Below are 14474 nucleotides of genomic sequence, written 5' to 3'. Positions count from 1 at the left end.
GCCTCACCTCACTTCAAATGACTAGCTTCTGAGAAGGATCTTAAGTTTGCTGGTGCTCTCTCTCAGAACGAGCCGGCCTGGACTTCTGGGGTTTAAGAGGCTCTAGAAATGGAAGGCTGTGCCATCAGTCTATAATCTGGTTTACAGGCAGATGTTAAGAAAAGAAAGGAACACAAGCAGAGGAAGGCCTGGCATAAGACCCTCAGGAGAAGGCCCCAGTTGAGACAGTGCCCACCAAAGGGGATACGATTCGGCAGGACTAAAACTGGGTGGCATTAAATAGCATCTTAAGAAAATTATGCCATCTCTGGTGGATTTTTAGTCTCTCAATTTAAAATGTTCAAGTACGTGATAGCCCTATAATTCAGAAGACCCGGTCTGCCGCTGTCATACCCTTGCCCCCACGCCTCCGAGAGAGAGTTCCTGTGAGCCTTGGCCCATTCTACGACCCCAGCCCCACCCCTGCACAGGAGGGGGTTTTCACTTAAAGTGTGGTCTTTACCTGAAATGCGCCTGGGCACGTCGGTGATGGCAGGAAGCCCCGTGCCCCGTGTGGAAGACAGCGGGGTGGTGGAGTGTATGGATGGGGACGTCATCTGGCTCAGGTAGGAGGGGTAAGACTGGTCATAGGACCACGGCGGGGAAGACTGGGCCTGCCTGGGGTCTAGGAAAAAGAAGAAAAATCTTTAGTGTACCAGCCAGCTGTGGACTTAGAACATGCAACCCCAAACTGAGAAAGGAGAAAGTAAGAGAAAAGCAAGCATCTGTAAGGAGTATTCATTTCCTATGATCCTACCCTTTCAGGCCCTGTATGGCACCAAACTTTCGAGACCTCCAAGCTCCAGCACAACAACACGGATCATGCATAAAGACTATTTCTCCCTCATATAAGTATTTCTATTTGGAAAGTCTAACACCCATTTATTTATTTACTTTTGAAATTTACTTATTTATTTTGAGAGAGAGAGAGAGAGTGCGTGCGTGAGCCAGGGAGGGGCAGAGAGAGAGGGAGAGAGAGAATCCCAAGCGGGCTTCAAGCTGTCAGCGTGGAGCCCAACTCGGGGCTCCACCTCCACAGGGCTTGAACTCACAAACCCGTGAGATCATGACCTGAGCCAAAATCAAGAGTCAGGCGCTTAACTGACTAAGCCACCCAGTCGCCCCTCTAACAGCCATTTAAAAAACAATCTGCTCCAGGTATCTTCACAAAGTTGAATTCTCCTTGATTTATTTTCTGTATTTATTCATGTTACTTCAATGAACACACATTACTCCTAATTTTCTTTTAAGTTAGAAATTCTTCGGAACAATCAACCTAGTTAAAGAACAGGTAGACTGTACTTTTCCCTGCTGCATATCCAGCTACTACCTTTCAGACATGCAATTTGGTTTATAAATGCATGATTCCATGACTTCACTTTCTTTCCAGGCAGGTCAAGGGATAGCACTTTCTAGCAGGGGGGTTAGAGGTAAGGGGTAGAGATGAGAAAGGAGGGAGCAGCATGTAAAAAGAACACAAAGAAGGGGAGCCAGTTAGTTATATGATTCTCATGCTAAAGCTACCCTAGAAAATAACCTTTAAGAAAGAGACAAATTTAATTTCTAAGTCACCTGCCATTAAGAACTGAAACACTTCATCACCATCCAGTTTTGATGTTAAGCATATGAGTTTCTGACCATAAAAAAAAAAAAAAATGACCCAAAACAGAAGAGCAGGGAGATGTCTTTAATCCTATTGGAATCTGTTTAAAAGGTGTCACATGTTTAGAATACAGCCTCGTGTTACGTATAGTCACTGTAATAATAAAAATGGGTGGCCACTTGTTAGGGTTAACTGCTAAGCATTATCAGTATGTTTTTATGTATTTCTATGGGGTTTCTTGGAGGTACAAGCTCAAGTACCAAGTACAAGCCAAGTAGATTTATCAAAAGAGTTATAGTCTACATAAGAAAAAAAGGTAAATTTGTTGTATATTTCCCATGTATATTTCAACCTGTTTCATTCTTACCGGAGGGCTAATCAAACAATCAAAAGCAAATTTCTCTTAACATTTTTGTTTACTAATTGTAAATTTTTTTTCTAGTATTAAAAATTCTAACACACCAATTTAAAAATTCTAATACGCTTGTTCACAAGACAACATTGTATATTAGAATGTCTGTGGACTTTGGAATGTGCAGATCTAGGTTCAAGTTCTGAGACTTCCATTTTCTAGCTGTGTGATCTTCGGTTAATTACTCAGCAACTCTGAGCCTCACTTTCCTCATCTGTAAAAGAGGGGGAGGGAGTAATAATCTCTGAATCACAGGGATGTGACAATTACATGAGAAAACCATGGAGAGAGGAGTAGCACAAGGAGACACTCAGTACTGATTCTTGCCTTCTTCCAAAAAACCTCTTGGTGACACAAGAATAGTCCCACAGTTAAGACACATCTGAACTGACATGAATACATTTGGATTAGGCTTGAAATTATTCCCATATCACCCCTCAGCTTCTGACAATGAAAGCTTAATTTTTTTAAGTTTATTTATTTATTTTGAGAGAGACAGAGACAGCATGAGCAGGGGAAAGAGAGAGGGGCGGGGGGAGAGAATCTCAAGCAGGCTCTATGTCAGCACAGAGAGGGATGTGGGGCTCGAACTCATGAAACCACAAGATCATAACCTAAGCTGAAACCAAGCGTCGGACGCTTAACTGACTGAGCCACCCAGGAACCCCCAAAAACTTAATTTTTTAAAACTATTAATATGTTTGAATAGTCAATTCAGGCTTATCTCTAAAAATAAAAAGGAGTACAACAAGACATGGGTATTTCTGAAATGATCCCTCTTTTAGAGCCTCTCAGCTCTTCCATACAATTAAAGCCCGTCAGTTTCAGCTATTTCTTGTTTATTTGTTCAATTCAGAAACGACTTATTTAAAGGCTGTCTAAATAGGACATACTGAGTCAAAATAATTAAATACATCTGGATATTCATCTGATGCTTACTACATCAACAGATAGAAAAATTTCATCCAATTCCATTTTAGGGAACATTTACCTGAGTTTGCAATTTGAAAAAAAGTATAGTACCGTAAATGGTTAACATAAACTTTTCCTTCAGGAATCTAAAGGGGACTTGATCATTAAAGTAATGAACTTTTGTGCTTTAACAGGTTCAAGGCTGAGACTGTATAGATTGGCAACATTTCAAATCAGAGTGAGTGGTCCTTGTTATATATCTGATACTGACATACTTCCTCGCTTTAACCATTAATGTAATTCACTGCCTTTCAGAAAAACGTAAATGACCTTCAGATGGAAAAAGATGCATTCCTTACAGCACCAGAAAGCAATCTCATAACGGCAAGGCCTTCTCTGAAGCCACATTTTCTACAGACAAAAAGGACAAGAATCACACAGATAAATGAGCTGGACACACAGGACTCTGATTTGGACTGGAGTCCTAATCTGTCTTTACCAGATGACTCCCAGAGCAAGTAGGTTAACCTGTATGCCCATCCCTCTACCGCAACATGCTGTCAGCAGTAGGATAGGACTCCCTGCCTGAAAATGGGGAAAAATACAAAGAAATGCAAAGAATGACTGAAACTATTTATGTTTAAACATATCACAGAAGCCTTAGGGAACTTAATTTGGATACAAGATGCAGCCTTTCAGTTCTTGTGCAGAGGGGCAGCCGAGCACAGGGGGAATAAGTGGGGTTTCTAATGCAAGGATAGGAGCTGGAGCCCCAGTTCTGCTTTCTATAAGCCGCATGACCTCAGCGGTGTTAGCGAACTCTCTGAACCTCAGTTTCCTCATCTGGAAATGAGGGAGCATAACATGCCAGTGAATGTAGCAAAATGGTCATATGCACTGGCTGGGTAGACAAGCCCCCTGCCTGGCTGAGCAAGTCACTTCTCTCGGGCCTCAATAGCTCACATGTAAAATGCGAATAATGATGCTCATTAGGTTTGCTGTGAGCCTTTCACAAACGTGCCTTGATGTGATGAGTTATCTGGCAGCCTTGGTATGCATTAAGTGCGTAATAAACAGAGGAGTGATTACTGCTTTCTGTAAAATGAGTATGATAGGACCTACTATCATTTTTGTTATAAAATTAAATGAGATAATATAACTAAAAGCATTTGATACCTCTCAATTTTTGCTATATTAAAATTAGGACTCTTCTCTTGAGGAGCTCACATGGTCAAGGCCCTGCTCCGTGACAAGAGGCATGTTTCTTAATGTTACTAAGCTTTAATCTCTTCACCTGTAAAATGGGTATGATAATACTATCCCAGAGTTGTTGTAAGGATTAAATAATATACAGTGAGTGGCAAATCATCATTATCATTCAAAAAAATTAAAAATCTGACTCTAAACTACCCAGGGTGGTTGGGCTGTCTAGCGTTGTTCTTGAGGTTTTCCAAAGTCAGACTCAACACAATTCATTGTGATGCCCGGAACACAGTAAGTGCTCGGTAAACAAACATGGAATGAACCTCCCAGGGTGGCATGAGTGAACAATGAAATCTTATAATGAATCAGTAATTAGTCATTCTTTAACTTCCCATCAGGCTATACAAGAAGTTGTATCAGTGAGGTTTTAATTTTTACATAAAGTCCCTGACTTCCAAAATTTCTACTAGAACAGTCCATTAAAGGACAGTTTGGCTTTTAGTGGAGATCCTTCCTGAAGATACCCAAGATTAGCAAAAATAACGTCTCACTATCCTTAACAAGTGGGGTCTCTCTTTGTTTTTTTTGTCTCAGAGGGCACATTGCAGAGTCCAGCCGATTTCTTTCAAGGTCACTGTCCTCAGAGTCTATGATAATGACCTACTTAAGGAGAGAGAGTTACTACAGAAAAAATAAAAGAACTACCATGTGGGGTCACTGTATTTAATATAAATGGTTTTAAAAGGGGTGCCTTGGGTGGCTCTCTCTGCCCCTCCCCCACATGCTCTCTCTCTCCAATAAATAAACTTTAATAATAATGATAATTTGAAAAGTGGACAGCAGTCTCTTTAAAAAAAAAAAAAAAAAAAAGTAATGGTCCCAAAATATCCCAGGCCTTCTCTAACACCCTGTGAATGATATCATCAATCCCAGCTCCACTATTTCTGGCCTGTGTGATCTTAACTGATCCAATCTTCAAGTTTCCTAGTCTGTATAATGGAGATAAATAAGTACATCTTCCTTCTACAGTTGTTATCAAGACAAAGTAGTAAAGAGTGAGCGCATGGAAAGAACCCAACAAACGTTCAACACTGTTAAAACCTCTACCTTGACTGAATCTTCACTGTGTATTTATGTTTCCAGCTCATAATCTCTTATTCTAGTGGAGGACAATTCTTAGGAAGCTTCTATAGTTTTGAAGTCCAGTATTTGGAGAATATATCCATGTTGGTCATGCCAATATCCTTTCCAAACATTTAACCTTTAATCACGTTCTTTCTTAGTCTTGGTTTCTCCCAGACCAAAAAATCCTAATCTGTTTTAGTGTATTTTTTAATGCTATACCCCTTAACTTTTTTCAAACCTTTAGTGCAAAAAGGCTACAAACTACCTTGACTTCCTAAATGCCCAATCACCAAGAAAACATAATCCTATCATAAATATATGATTATAGCTTATTTGCTTTGTTTTGGACAATTATTAATGCTTACAGTCGAGGAAAGTCATCTTAACCTGATCTCACAAATGGTTTCAGAACTCTACTTCCCGAAGAAACCTGAGACTTCTGGGACTCGCTCTTAACTTGGGTGAGTCAGAGCAGGTGACAGATGTTTTCAGGCATCACCAGTCAATCTGAAGGTTGTTACCAGGGAAGAGCGCAGGGCCTCGCTGAGACAAAGCTACTAACTAGCCATTAACGAACAAGATACTGGCACTCCTGGGTGGCTCAGTAGGTTGAGCGTCCGACTCTTGATTTCAGCTCAGGTCATGGTCTCACAGCTCATGGGATCGAGCCCAGCACTGGGCTCTGTGCTGACAGTGCAGAGCCTGCTTGGGATTCTCTCTCTCTCTCTCTCTCTCTCTCTCTCTCTGCCCTTCCCCTACTCACTCCCGTGCTCTCTCAAAATAAATAAACTTAAAAAAACAAACAAACAAGAAACCACCTTCACCCAGACCTCAGGCCCCACAGGGCTGGTCTGACCCCTCCTTCACTCACCCCATCCAGAGTTGTACTGGATGGTTTGTTTTTTGACTCTGTAGAAGCACAGAGATAAGTACCATGTCCTACTCTCCTTTCCTACATAAATAAGAATATTCTTGATCTTTGTGTCTCAGATGATAGAAGTGCCGATGATAGTCTTGATATTACATCCTGAGTGACCTGATTACCTAGAAGCACCCACAAGCTTTCAGAGGACAGCTGAACTTCCTTTCTCAGAAATTTTTTGAAAGAAATGAAAACTGCTGTTGAGCTCTAAATACTTTGTGATGTTTTGGGGCGCTTGGGTGGCTCAGTCGGTTGAGCATCCGACTTCGGCTCGGGTCATGATCTCTTAGTTTGTGAGTTCGAGCCCCGCGTCGGGCTCTGTGCTGACAGCTCAGAGCCTGGAGCCTGCTTCGGATTCTGTGTCTCCCTCTCTCTGCCCCTTCCCTGCTCATGCTCTGTCTCTGTCTCTCAAAGATTAATAAACGTTAAAAAAGAAATTTAAATATTTTGTGATTTTTTTAACAGTACACTTCACTATTTTATATGGTAATTCTCAGAAACAGTATCAATATTATTTTCATGACTACATTATAGAAATTCAAAGTAGTGACATATGTTTTTATATAGATATGACCATTTAATAACAAAACCCTGGTGTTGCTTTTTTTTTTTTCCTGCGCACATACCCATTAGTGCTTGGGAAATCTGGAATCCTAAATATCAGAGGAGGGTTTACATAGGACTGTGCCCCTATTTCTTCCCACGCGTCTCTGTTCTCACCTACAAAGGGGGGTTTTGAAGGGCAGCTGGGGTCAAGTTTGACCTGTAAGATAAACTTGAGAGAGAAAATCAGGTCCTCCCTCTATGATGGGCCTGCCATACTCACAGGCAGGAAGTGGCAAATCAAGATGACTAAATGAGAGAGGGCCTAGGGCACAGAGAGCTCCCACAGCCTGCATGAAGCCAGTGAGAAAATGGGCCCCCGATGGAACTGTGCAAGCATACCGAGAACTACCACCAGGCACATAAGGTCAGGCTATTTCATAGACACCTCGGATCTGTAACTGTACCCTTCCAGAAGAAATCAGGGTCTCCTTTGCGAGAACAGATCGATTCTAGCTACTAAGAGTTCAGGTTTTACAGAAAGAATCCATCAGCATTGGTTCTGAGGCATGGTCTGTCACACACACGACTACTACCAACACTGTGTGGGGTTGCCCCATATGGCTTATGTTTTTTAAAAGACACCAGAAGCCCAGAATTCTGTGTACACTTTCCAGTTTCTCTCCCAACTCACTAAGTCACAGGCAAGGTTCTTATTTACCTGTCCTTTTCCCAACTGCAAAGTACAAGTAGTCATTACTGCCATCTTAACAGGGCTTTTGAGGGGTGGGGGGAAAGGAGTTTTTGCATGCTGTTTTGGCAAACCAGAAAATTATCACCTGGGTGGCTCATTCGGTTGAGCATCCAGCTTTGGCTCAGGTCATGAGCTCACGGTTTGTGAGTTCGAGCCCCGCGTCGGGCTCTGTGCTGACAGCTCAGAGCCTGGAGCCTGTTTCGGATTCTGTGTCTCCCTCTCTCTCTGCTCCTCCCCCGCTCGTGCTCGGTCTCTCTCTGTCTCTGTCTCTCTCTCTCGAAAATAAACATTAAAAAAATTTTTTAAAATGTTCAAAGCATGTACTTCTGTCTTTAAAAAACACTCTAAAGATAGAAATGAACCATGAAGCATCAATGTCAGAGTAGATTTCATAAGCTCTCTTGCCAGGGGGGTGATCCTTCTGCTTGGGCTTCTTGGGGATCAGTGCTATAAACCCCCAAAACACAAAGTACACAAGGCAAGTACCCAGGAGATGCCCCCACGTGCTAATTGGGGAAGAGTGGTTCCCATGTCTCAAGGTGTCTCAGTACCAGGCAAAAATGGAGGCAAACATTTATTTAAACCTATGGATACAAGGAAAGCAAGCTCTCTTCTTTGAGCTGGACCATAGCTTATGAAGTTCAGTCACAGGGATGGGGAAAAGGAAGGAGTGGCCATTCATCTCCTAAAATGGTATACAAAGAGTCATGGCTCTAAGAGCATCCATACTTTCAAATGACTGAAAAGCTAATTACATGTCTGCATAATTAAGCTCCATACACTTGGGGTCACAAAAAGAGAGGAAGAGGAAGGCAGATAGTTAGGGAAAAGGCACCATAGGAAAATGAACTGACTCTAGGAAAATACATCAGTGTCTTTTCTTAAGTTTGAATAAGTTTGAGTTGCGGGGGAGCAGAGTGGGCACAGAGCCGCGTGAAAGCCCAGTGAGAGCTAAGCATGGAGACTCAGTGGTTGCTCTTAGCAGGCCTCCTTTTGTAAACACTTTGGTTAAACATATGTGGGTGTGAAGAAGGGCCTGCTTTCCTAAGAATCACTCACGACAAGGCACACCATGGACGCGGTGTTGAACTTCACGCAGAGATAGGAGGAAACAAGTTAGCAGGGGCAAAGCCTGAACCAGCACACAAAAGGCTTCTTCCTGTCTCTGGTGCCAGCAGGCTTCTGTGTAATGTGACCCGACAAGGGCTGATGGTTTCTGCCAAAGCTCAGTGTGTCTAGAGTGAGCACCTGCTGTACTGGGGCGGGGGGGTGGGGCAGGGTACAGTTAGAAAGCCCCACCCATTTTTTCCCTACTCATTACTCAAATCATTACTTAGTCTGTATAAACATCAAATATTTCTTAAGAAAACTGGAGTACTTAAAATGAACTGTGTGTAGAGTTTACTAGCTTAAAATTATACCTCTCAATTGCTACCAGGGTCGAATAAAGCCCATAATCTCAACAGAGAGAGGCAGATTTACAGTTTCCTATCCTAAACTATTTCTGCCATATCACTATCATTCATAACACAAATACACGCACAGCCACATGTACGTTAATTCCCATTTCAAAACAGTTTACACTAAATAGTAAATGTTTAAATTCTGTGTCTTCTCTCATAACCTTTTTAGCTAGACTGGATTTTTAGAACGAGCTCTCCCACTCACTTCTGGTTCTCTTGACTAATAGGACACACAGTTCCTAAGCCAAACAGGCTCCTCCAAGCACAGGAAGAGCCCTGGACTGGTGGCTTTGACAACAGGTGTGCAGCTGTGTACCACTAATTTACCTTCTCCCGAGTCTCACTGCACCTGGAAGATGAGATGAGATGAGAACGGATGTGTTATCTCTAAGATGCTTTCCTGCTACGAAATGCTATAATTCTAACTACTCAGAAAAGTGGGCTCCCTACCCTCACTCCTTTCTGGAAGACAGCAGTTGTAACTGAAATTACTGAAGGTGTGTTGAGCTGACTTGGGCTGAAGGTAGCTGATGGCTGACACCGACAGCATCTCCCGTCACGGAGCATCATGGCTCATCTCAGCACGGAAGGCACCAAGAACAGGATTCTGACGCCCCCTCTTCTCCCCACCCCCAACCCAGGGCTTTCTCAAACGGACCAAGATGGCTGCCAGGTTCATTTGGCAGAAGACCAACCCAACTGATTCACAGGGCTTTCAACTGAAATTTGAGGAGAAAAAAAGCAGCACGCTGCTTGGATAAAACTGGATGCGACGCAAGGTACGCCAGGCATGACAAGTTATGTCACAAAGCAAACAATGGGAGAAGAGGAACTTAGTAACTCTTAGGAGATGACAGCAGGGAAGAGAATGAGAAATGCTATGTAGAGTCTAAGAGGTCATATCCCATAACAAAAGGTTAAAACAAAAAAAAAAACAACAGAAGGAAGTTAAATGAAGACAAGGTAATGAGTAAGTGCTTTAAAAGTATCAACAGCTTTTGGATGAATGAGACTCATAACCATCTTATTTAAAAAACGAGGGTGATTTTCTTATTTAGAAAAAACAACCTACTAGATGAATCAAGAGTCTGTACCATATGTCACCCCTAATCTGGCCTCAGAATTGGCATCTCCTGGACCTCAATGTTAAAGCCGGCAGAGGGAAAGAAATAAGATACAAACAGAACCAGAACTTGAGATATAACTGGGATGTGGTGCTGGCCAGGGGAAGTGACCTTTAGTTCAAATTATCACACTGAAGTGGGTGCAGTCAGTTCAGGTCTAATCAGGCTGATATCCACATCCAGGGGGTCAGATATAGCAGTGAGGGTATCACAGGTCCCCAGGCCTGGCGATTCCTATTGTCAGATAGATGATGATATCCACTGTCCTAAGAATTATCTCCTGGTCATTCATTCGCCCATCCATCCATCCATCCATTCATTCAAAAAATATGTTCTGAGTAGCCTACCCTGGTACTGTGCTAGGCACTAGAGATATTAATAGTGAGATAAAGACAGACCTAATCCCTAACTTCACGGAGTTTACAATCTGGTAGGGGAGACTGACATTAATCAACTAATCATGTAACTGTGATAAGTACTAGAAAGGAGATTTCTTGGCACCATAACAACACACAGTGGGGGGCTGTAGTAACACCTGGGGGTCAAGGCTTCTCTGACGATGTGATGTGATGTGATGTGATGTGATGTGATGTGATAATTAAGTCAAGAACTCAATGGCCAGCAAAACCAGTAGATTAGTAGGTGAGGTTAAGAAAGCTTTAGGCAAAGCGAACAGTGTATATCAAGTTCCTGGGATGGAGGCAGTATGGTTTCTTGAGGAGTTGAGAGAGCCAGTGTGGGTGGATTACTGACAAAAGGTTCAAAATAGTGGGAGAGGAGCACAGGGAGGAGTCAGGCCAGGCAGAACCTGCCGGGCCACACTAGAGGTTTCCAGCTTTATCCTAAGTGCAGTGGAAGGTCACGGAGGTGTTTCAAGCATGGGGTGACATAATCAGATATGCATTTTTTAACATCTCCCTCCGACAGCATCATAATAGAAACAGGGCACGAGCCCAGCCTAGGGCTCGGCATACAGGGAAGGGTGTGCAGGGAAAACAGCAGCTGAAATGGACAGAAGGGTGGAGTCCAGGAGCTGCACTTGGGAAAACCAGGAAGCAGCCTGAGGCACTTAGCTGCCCACACACATCATCTGACCACGGGGATGAGGCTCCTGAGGCTCACCTCAGCTCCGGGTGAGCAGCAGAGCCCATGGCCTTGCAGCTAAGATTCAGGCAGCCTTCACCTCATACATTCTGGTTCAGCGGTAAAACCCAGGCATCTATACTTTTTTTTTTTTTAATGTTTTATTTATCCTCGAGAGAGCACGAGCAGGGAGAGGGGCAGAGAGAAACTGAATAAGAGGATCAGAAGCTGGCTCTGCAGAGCCCAGTGTGGGGCTTGAACTCACGAACTACGAGATCATGACCTGAACTGAAGTCGGACGCTCAACTGACTGAGCCACCCAGGCGCCCCAGCAGGCATCTGTAGTTTTAACAGGCTCCCCAGGTGACGCTAATATGCACCAAAGTTTGAGAACAAAGGGAGTAATTTTTAGTGATGATAAAAAAGGAAAATTACCCAACACTATTCTGATTTAATCTTCCCTATCAAGAATGATCTTCAAATAGAATGAACACAACAAACATGCTTAAGAGGAAATTAAGGCTCGGGAGAGGTAAGAAGACAGAGGAGAGAGACTTGTGCTTTAAGTGAATTCAAGGTTCTGCTCCAAGATGAATCATACCCCACGGTATTGCAAGAACTGTGGAGAACAGTAGGCAAAGGGTTTCTATTTGACAGATCAGGGCTACAAAGTCATAGTAAAAGTAAAGTCTGTCTCCCCATAACTCCACTCACTACTAATCTTAGCTTTGCTCGCTGGCATTCCTTCCCCCCCACCCTCCACCCCGTGATACTTATTAAATTGCTTGAAGGTAATGCCTTTACTGCACAACATCTAGTAGTTTTCCATTTGCTTACCCCATTTACCTTATTCTGCAAACAGCATTGCTATTGGTAAAATCTCAATGTCAACTAGTTTTTTGGAGCCTCTGTTGGTGACCACTTGCTTGCAAGCCCACTGAAAACTCTAAGTCACCTTCCACAGCCTGTGTACCACGGGCTTGTCACGCTTGAGCTCCACGGTGACAATCAGAAAGCAGAATGGGTTCACTAAAAACCTGCTTCTTAGGATTACTTCAGCAACAGACTAGAAGAAAAAGCATCCATCCGTTGTGCATCTTGACCTCAGCCAGGTAACTAACTACCTTATCTCTAATGTGATTTATAGCCAGCTACGAGGTCTACCAGAAAGTGGTAGCGGGGATGAATCGAGGTGAATCATGGTCAGCTTTGAAAGAGGTGCATGGTGACAGGTTCAAGGGCGTTCTGATCCTAGTTACATCCAGCATGTTCCCTAAAGTCTTAAAGAATTAGAAACAACCTATCTAAGCTGCAAGATGAGACCACGTTGTGAGGAACAGCCAACATACTGGGTGAAGCATCAGAACTATAAAATAACCTTAACAGGATGGAAGGAGGAGATGGAAGCAACATAATGAAACCGAATAAGAAAGTACAGTGCTGCCTTTTGGTCAACTCCAAGACAGGATGGGGGAAGCCTGCCCTAAGATCAGAGCTCTTCTTGGACTGCAGGCCACAGTGGGACAGGATGACAAAAAGTTAACACAGTCTTGGAATGCATTAACAAAGTACCAGAAAACCCCTACTTCTCCGGTCATACCTAGCTGGAGGGCTGTGTTTTCTCAAGGCGGCATCAGATAGAGCCTCCAGCTGCCATTATGAGGAATGGTTGAAGGAGCGGCCAACAGCTCTCATCTGCCCTCGACCTTTCCTTAAAACACTCCTACTTCCCTCCTGAACTGAAACTCAGACTTGCCTGGATCTTTCTTCCTAACCTTTCCACTTGGCTCATTCTCCAAGGTCACCAGACAAGCTAACTCCTCTTCAGAAGTTCTTCCATCTTTGCCATGACCTACCAACCTCCAGGACATTCCTCCACACTGGTAAGTGGCTCAACATCTTCCTTGTTTCCCTGACTTGTACCAAGTCCTACCAAGTCCTGGGAGAAACTGTCATTCTCCCGGTGATCCACCAGAGCCCACCCCCTATTCCCAAACTGCAACCCATGCAAGAGACACACAAAATTATGCTCGTGGGCTCTTCCAGTTATCTCTGTCCTTAGCCGGCTCCTCAGCAACGCTCAACCAAAGTCATTTTCCCTTCCCATCATTCACCTTGATGACTGCTCCAAGACTATTCACTATTCTTCTCAACCCTCTCCCCTGCACCCTCCCCTCCCCTCCACCTAAAACCACCTTGTCAGATTTAATCTTCCTGCAACACCGATTTTAACTCTGAGAGTTTCAGAAACCTGGTCCTAAGTTTCTTATTCCTAAATGGCTTCACAAGATGGACTCTTCCATGATATCCATCTTTTGAAGACTGCTACCACCAACTGTTTAGAAACAGTGAAAAAGCAAGTCTTTATTCAAAGCAAACAAAGCCCTAGGAAAAAAAATCGGATGGTCTTACGTGGTCGTAGTGACATACGATTTTTCCTTCCTGGAATATTTCTACACATATTAAAATGAAAATATGGAACCAAAGCACTTTCTAAACAGGTAACATTTGTAAGGTATTGCTGTCACTATTAACAGTACATAGTACAATGCATACCAACTCTGCCTTTGAAGCCCCAGGCGCCCATCGATGATTAATCACCAAAATGCTCCACTGGACCATCCACTACATCACATGGACCTGCCCCTCTCCTGAGTTAGCCTTGTAGGTTAAATATTTCATTCAACGTGAGATTCCTATTCTGATCATTTTGTCTACACTCTGTTGCAAAAGGTGAAAATGGGCTGGAAAGGTCACCAGGCAACTAGGAAAGAGGAAAGTCATGCATACCATAACGCTCTGGAAAATAATGAGAAAAAAATCAAGACTTCCTTTGGGGCAGAGACCCAAAGACAGGCTAGAAACGGAAGAGTCTTGGGGAAGGATAAAGCGAGGCATTATGTAGATGGATTCTTCTTATCACAATTAGATATTAACTATGCATCTTCTATTCCAGACGGGAGGAAATTACAAAGACAAGTTTTTGAAACTCATGAAATTAATTTTTCTTGGAACACTGCCCCTCTCTATCTTCCTAAAAGCATAAGAAAGCCAGAGCATCTTCAGTTAATAAGGGAATTCCTACTAACAGAAGTCCAGAGACCTGTAAGAAGTTAATCTACAGATGATGCTAACAGGCTAACAACAGCATGACATGTTGACCACCAGCCTTTCGCAGGGTCCTACTAAGCTTTCTTCTTCAAAGCCAGCGCAGGCTGGACCTGAACTCTGCTCTTCATCATAAGGTGGCCGCCAGAGCTGAAGACATGTGCAATTGTGTTGACACAGAAT

The 14474-nt window shown here is 43.2% G+C and overlaps 1 protein-coding gene across 5 annotated transcripts in view; it reads right to left on the bottom strand.

The window, feature by feature from the left end:
- Positions 1-14474, bottom strand: part of RUNX2 (RUNX family transcription factor 2) — a 258972-nt gene that overhangs the window by 72420 nt on the left and 172078 nt on the right. For all 5 annotated transcript variants that reach the window (XM_049652784.1, XM_049652781.1, XM_049652782.1 and 2 more), the window contains one exon: positions 503-664. In XM_049652784.1, the coding sequence (XP_049508741.1) occupies positions 503-664 (162 nt within the window). The remainder of the gene's footprint in view (positions 1-502; positions 665-14474) is intronic.

This window comes from Panthera uncia, assembly GCF_023721935.1.
Source record: "Panthera uncia isolate 11264 chromosome B2 unlocalized genomic scaffold, Puncia_PCG_1.0 HiC_scaffold_24, whole genome shotgun sequence".
Classification (NCBI taxonomy): domain Eukaryota; kingdom Metazoa; phylum Chordata; class Mammalia; order Carnivora; family Felidae; genus Panthera; species Panthera uncia.
This window is presented reverse-complemented; position numbering and strand designations above follow the sequence as displayed.